Genomic DNA, 6,830 nt, shown 5'->3' on the forward strand with positions numbered 1-6,830 from the left:
TAAACTATCTTGCTGAAATGGTAAAGATTTTGGATATTTGAAGAACTAACTAAATGAATAATTTTTATTAACACGGAAGAGATGGATTGTTTAAGTTTAGACTTTGGAGTTAGAGATATTAATATTTGTGTACTTGTATTTGAATATTAGCCTAGGTTGGTTTGGGAAGTCCGGGGGGTGGGGGGATGGGATACAACATTGTGTAATATCTGTGATGTATTTCTTTTTTTCTATGATAAAAACAATAAAAAATTTAAAAAAAAAAAAAATGTGGGTTAGACAGCATCACCACCAGATGGATTCATAGCTGGATGACCAGACGTACTCAGCCTATGGTCCTCATTGGAACTGCATCTACATGGAGGGAAGTGTGAAGTGGGTACCCCAGGGCTCTGTTCTGGGACCAGTGCTCTTCAACATCTTCATCAATGATTTGGATGAGGGGATAGATGGGAAACTCATCAAATTTGCAGAAAACACAAAGCTGTCAGGAATAGCCAACACTCCAGAAGATAGGCTTAAGATACAGAAGGATCTTGACAGATTTGAACATTGGATGTTATCTAACAAAATGAAATTCAATGGTGAAAAAAGTAAGGTTCTACATTTAGGCAAGAAAAACCAAATGCACAGGTACAGTATGGGTGGCATCTTGCTCAATAGTAGTAACTGTGAGAGGGATCTCGGAGTCCTAGTGGACAATCACTTAAATATGACCCAGCAGTGCACGGCAGCTGCCCAAAAAAAAGCCAACACAGTGCTAGGCTGCATTAACAGAGGGACAGAATCAAGATTACATGCAGTGTTAATACCACTTTATAATGCCTTGGTAAGGCCACACTTGGAATACTGCATCTAGTTTTGGTCACCACAATGTAAAAAAGATGTTGAGACCCTAGAAAGAGTACAGAGCAACAAAGATGATTAGGGGACTGGAGACTAAAATATATAAAGAACAGTTGCTGGAATTGGATATGTCTAGTTTAATGAAGAGAAGGACTAGGGGTGACATGATAGCAGTGTTCCAATATCTCAGGGACTGCCACAAAGAAGAGGGAGTCAAGCTATTCTCCAAATCACCTCAAGGCAAGACAAGAAGCAATGGATGGAAACTAATCAAAGAGAGAACCAACCTAGAACTAAGAAGAAATTTCCTGACAGTTAGAACAATTAATCAGTGGAACAACCTGCTTCCAGAAGTGGTGAATGCTCCAACACTAGAAATCTTTAAGAAGAGATTGGACAGCCATTTGTCTGAAATGGTATAGGGTTTCCCGCCTGAGCAGGGGATTGGACTAGATGACCTCCAAGATCTCTTCCAATTTTTATTATTATTTATTATTATTATTATTATTATTATTATTATTATTATTATTATTATTATTATTATTATTATTATTATTGATCATCGCACAGTCAACCAGATGTTCGGACTGGATTTGGCATTTTTGTCTACCTATCAAGTCCTTACCAAGGACCTGGGATAGGCAGATGTGGATGTTTGATGGTATTACAGATATCGTCGCAGGATGGAAGCAGTTCCTAGTAAGGCTGTCTTTTGCAATTAACTAATGGCGAATTATCAATTACTACTATTACTACTACTACTAAATGCAGAAAATCAACCTGCTGCAGAACACAGAAATCAAGTCATATATCTGGGTCAATGTCAAGGTTTGAAGTCTCTTCTGCCTGCCCTTTCAAGTTAATAGATTCTTAGTTATTTTTTTCCAGGCTTCAATTTGGAATGGATTTGTTAAACGTATACCAGCAGCTTTCTCTGATTAGAGCAGTACTAATTCCTATCTTGCCAGCTTCAGACCCTACACATTTAGACACCAAAAGGGAATGCCATTATGCAGTTCCATTTAGTCAGTGGAATTCAGTATAAAGGTAGGTGTCCAATTTAGTGATATTGGACAATTCACTTTAAGTAATTATCGAATACTATACTAAAATCTAGATATGGTTTATGAAATTGGAACATCTAACATTTTCAGCATAATATTGCCCAAATATACAATTGCATCAAATTGGTTGTCTTTCTGGCTATATTAAATTTGTTACCAAACTTTCATGTGTAATACTTCCTCATATATTTATATTATGGTTCTGAATCCTATTAATAATTAAAGATAAAACCCTGGTATGGTATCAATGTTTGAAAAGACTGGGAATATTTTCTCAGCTCAAAGGTTTATTTGCTCACCCTCTTGCAGGTGTTTCCTTGTACAATTTAAGCTTTGGATCCAAGTTGCTAATTAATATTACATCTTTGCAATATCTTTAGTGATAATGGCAAAGCTGCTTCTAACACTAATGATAAACAATCTTTTAGTGCTGATTACTTATATTCAAAATGATAGAGCTGGTGAAATGCTAACCACAGTTGGCTCAAAAACCAGAAAGGGATAAGGAATAACACCTGTATGACAATAAACCTAAGGGATCTCTAGAATAGGGTTTTCAAATTGGAATCTATAAATATCATAGGGTTCTGCAAGAATTTGATGGTTTTCCAGGAAAGATTAAAAGGAAAACAAATTCATTTTGTCAATTTTCTGTTACTAGAGATTTGCTCTTGATCATGGATTCTGGATTTTTTTTTAACAAGTTCCATGGCACCAAAAGGTTGAACACCTCACTCTAGTCTAATGGAATTAGTACTAGGTTTAGATACTATTAATTAAAACAGTATTTTTCAAACTTGGCAACTTTAAGATGTGCAGACTTCAACTACTGGTTGACGAATTCTGGGAGTTGAAGTACACATATTTTAAAATTGCCAAGTTTGAAAAACACTATATTAAGAGTTAGAGTATTTAGATGTATAGCCCATATGGCAGTCTTGCAATATCTAAGGACCATGATTAATATATATTTGGAGCGTAAGCTTTACAATAGCAAGACAATAATGTGAAGTTGTCAAGGCCATATCAAATAAACTGCATGATTTTCTGTTTTTTTTTCTTTCTACTTGGTGGGGCAAAATGAAGTTTTTTTTCTTATTATATAAAAAACCCAATATTTAAAAACCAGATTACATCTATTCAAGGACTTACCCTTCACTTTTTATTTATTTTCTACCTCAGAATCGTGAGAAACTGTGCCAGCAGTTTTTAGCAACCTTGCTTGAGAAGGTTGTGGACAAGAGTAATCATGATGTACCAATGGGCTAACTTGGTATAAAGCACTTGCTACTTTCCAGTGATTTCATATCCCTGAATATGGAATTATGCAATTCAATCTTTTTGTGTCTTGAATGATGGGGAGAATGTCCACTGATACTCAGGTGGTAGACTGACTGAAGTAGAAGAATGTAATATATATAAGCATATATTTATATAGATTATATGTTCATAAACTCCTCTTACAGACACACAGCTGCAGAGCAAAACAGCAATTTTCTATTAAAAAAAATATTCCTGACCTCTGAAACAGCTACAAGTAGAACTCTGGATTTAAATGGTGTAGGATATCCAACAGAAAAAATACAATCTTGAACCTCACGAACATAATTCTCTTGAATATGATCAATGGGAAGTGTAGCTAGAGGGGAAAAGCAAATTAATTTCACACAGAATTCCAAAGAGGTAGCAGCAAAAACAACAGATTTCTGAATGTCTGGAAACTGAGTCATGGCAACTGGAATTCTTTTCTTTTCTGGCTTGAAATGTTTTGCTGCTTATCCAAATAGCTTCTTCAGTCTGAGCAAGTTAGTAAAGGGATCCCATGAATGTCCTTCAGGGTGGTTTCATTTTTTTCTTAATCTGAATAGGCTCTTTAAGCAGGCAGAAAGCCGTTAAAGGTCAATTGCTCCTAAATCCTTCTCTTAGGTGAGTCTTTAAGTACTCCTGCATTAGTCCCCAGGAAATCTAGATCACAGGTTCACCGGAGAGGTCACGCCTAAGAGAAGGATTTAGAGCAAACACCCTTAATGACTACAAAATCCACAATCAGCAATATTTTTTATTAAGGCATACACCTTCAGTATGCCTTAGTAAAAGCATACAAACTGTTATCCACAGATGTCCACAGGAGATCTCTTTTGGCTTAATTTTTAATGTTCAATAGATTGTTTAAAATAAAACCAAGAATTAAAATGTGAAACTATAGCACTGCAATATAAAACAATTTTCCTCAGCACTATGTTTAGTTATACGATTGTATTGATGCTCCACGTGAACCCAATAGGTAATTTTAGAAAGTAAAAATAAGTGAATAACTTGCTCTGAAAGGGTGAACGAGAAAGACAGATTGTTCGAAGAGCAATCCCATTCATTTCTGTGTGATTGTGACTTGTTGCTTCTACAATGGCAGTAATTTTTTGAACAATCAAATTTCCCCAAAGCAGCCATTTTGGGCAATTATCCACACTTTCTCAACGTTCCAAATATGCCCAATAGTCCAATAAAACTGCCTGACCTAGTTAGATAGTGTAAAAAATAAAGTCGACGCTGTAAGAAAAACACATGTTTTCCTTAGTTAGGAGATATCAAAGATGTGCCCAAGATTACAGTAGTAGGTATATTTCTGAAAATAGTATAGGTTTTAAATATAATCATAAATAAAAACAGGCTACCAAGCCAAGCCAAATTTATGCTTACATTTCACTGAAATAGATTGAATAAGTTAATCAGTTCTGTTGATTTTCATCAGCACAGTTTTCTCAAGATAGCAACTATTCTGGAATAGCACTAAGGCAAATTGTTTATCCAGATAAAGTCCCCTTTATAAACAATTCTTTCCAATAAAAGATGTACATATTGTCAGGGGTTATACAAGTACCTGTGAACATTTCTGTGGAAAGTTTCCATTCATCCAAAGTAGTTAATTTCACTTTCTTTTCACAATAATCTTGATCCAAATTTGATGCATTAATGTAATTATGCATGTGGTTAAAACTACTTGCAGCAATTGTGTCAATGAGGTAACATCCAGAATGATATACCAATGTTAACGATGAAAACCACCATAAAACTGCCCAACAGCCAGACATACTAAGTCCCACAACTTTTCTTAAATCACAGTCAAGTCTGCAAGGAAACAAATATGATTGATATTCATAATGAGACAAGGCTTTATCTGTGAGCTTTTACATTTATAAAAACAACTTTCTTGCAGTTTTAGTTTCATACATATATAGGCAAATAGCAATTCCATTTTTCCATTCATTATTTTTTTCACCAGCCAAGAAAAATCTGTTAAAATATTATTTTGTTTTAAAGATCATATTAGAATAATCTATTAGAAAGTTTATTATATGGACAAAAAATGGAAAGATTCTAAAATAACCACAGTGTAGGAATAGTTGATGAAGATGAAGAACAAGCAAAGATGGCAAAATTAACTTATTTGATTAGAAAAAGATCAACATTTGTCAATGACTGGAAATCTCTTATGGACTTTTTGCTGAAAAAAATGAGAAGATGAACGTGATTTTATGCGTTTGAAGATTAGAAATGGTAGCTTATGGAAGAAGGAAATTAAGATGTAACCTTAGAGAGAAAGAATAAAATAAAATGCATTTATAACTATTGTCAAAAAGATGAAAAGTTGCTACTTTATAATCTTTTTCCTTTTTCTTTTTCTATTTTCTTTCTTAATTATTCATTGTTCTGATTTTCTTGGTTTTTTCTAATATTTGTATTATTTTTATCTTGTAAAAATTTATTCAATAAAAATTATATTTAAAAAAAGCATCAGTCCATTAGGGACCTCAATTAAGTTTTATCTAAATCATATATGGGCAATCCATAGAATGTATAGTAGTATCAACCTATTTTTGTAGCTCTCAAAGTATTTCAAGATTATGCCACTGCAATTTGGTAGCAAAACTGCAGATTTATGGTACTGCAGTTTTTGTCCTTTTTTGCTACAATAAAGAAATACAGGTTATGTTTAATGAATATCAACAGGCTAGGTCTTCCAAAAATACTTTAACCAAATTGTTTCTCTTGTTTCAAATAATATACACAAAAATAGAGGAAGAATTATTTGATGATCCAAATGCACTGACTTGGAAAGTTAGTTGGCAAAGGAAGAAAGCTAGAGTAAGACTGAAGGAAACAGAAGCTTTGCCCTATTAGAGGGGATGTTATATTTCCAATTAGATATTTGAATATGGTTAAGAATAGATAGCTAGAAACAGAAGTATTATTATAACTAGATTGATAGGATTTGTAATCAGAATATAGTATCTTGGTATGAAAAGGGAAATAAGAATATGCTAAGAACTTTGAATAAGGGAAGTTTTTGGTTAGCCAAAAATAACTTGTTCTGAAATTATAAATGATTGGGATATTTTGAACATGGATGGGGAATTAAAACTGAAAAAAGCAAAAATAGGATATAGACTGAATAAATGGATATTGAGTGCAAATGCAATTAAGATATGCTTTGGTTAGAAAAGATATTCTAAACTGATATTATTGACACTATTAGAAAAATGTAACTAATGTTGATAGGCAATTGTATATTTACTCACTTTGCGGCGAAGGTTGTTGAGAGTGTGGTTGCGCAGCAGTTCCCTCGGCACCTGGATGAAACAGACTATCTAGACCCATACCAGTCGGGCTTCAGGCCGGGACACAGCACGGAAACGGCATTGGTCACGTTGGTTAATGATCTATGGAGGGCCCGGGACAGGGGTTATTCCTCTGTCCTTGTTCTTTTGGACCTCTCAGCGGCTTTTGATACCGTGGACCACGGTATCATGCTGCGGCGTCTCGGTGAGTTAGGAGTGGGAGGCACTGTTATGCGGTGGTTCTCCTCCTTCCTCACCGACCGTACGCAGTCTGTATTGGCAGGGGGACAGAGGTCGACTCCGA

General features: G+C 34.7%; 1 protein-coding gene across 1 annotated transcript in view; it reads right to left on the reverse strand.

Moving 5' to 3' along the window:
* Window positions 1–6,830, reverse strand: part of LOC107282815 (protein adenylyltransferase SelO) — a 41,682-nt gene that overhangs the window by 29,645 nt on the left and 5,207 nt on the right. The window contains exons 3-4 of the mRNA XM_015810643.1: window positions 4,789–5,036; window positions 3,431–3,549 (exon numbers count right to left, since the gene is read on the reverse strand). Coding sequence (XP_015666129.1) covers window positions 3,431–3,549; window positions 4,789–4,999 — 330 coding nt within the window. The 5' untranslated portion in view covers window positions 5,000–5,036. The remainder of the gene's footprint in view (window positions 1–3,430; window positions 3,550–4,788; window positions 5,037–6,830) is intronic.

The sequence above is a fragment of the Protobothrops mucrosquamatus genome, unplaced genomic scaffold (genome assembly GCF_001527695.2).
Source record: "Protobothrops mucrosquamatus isolate PMUCROS unplaced genomic scaffold, P.Mucros_1.0 scaffold13, whole genome shotgun sequence".
NCBI lineage: Eukaryota > Metazoa > Chordata > Lepidosauria > Squamata > Viperidae > Protobothrops > Protobothrops mucrosquamatus.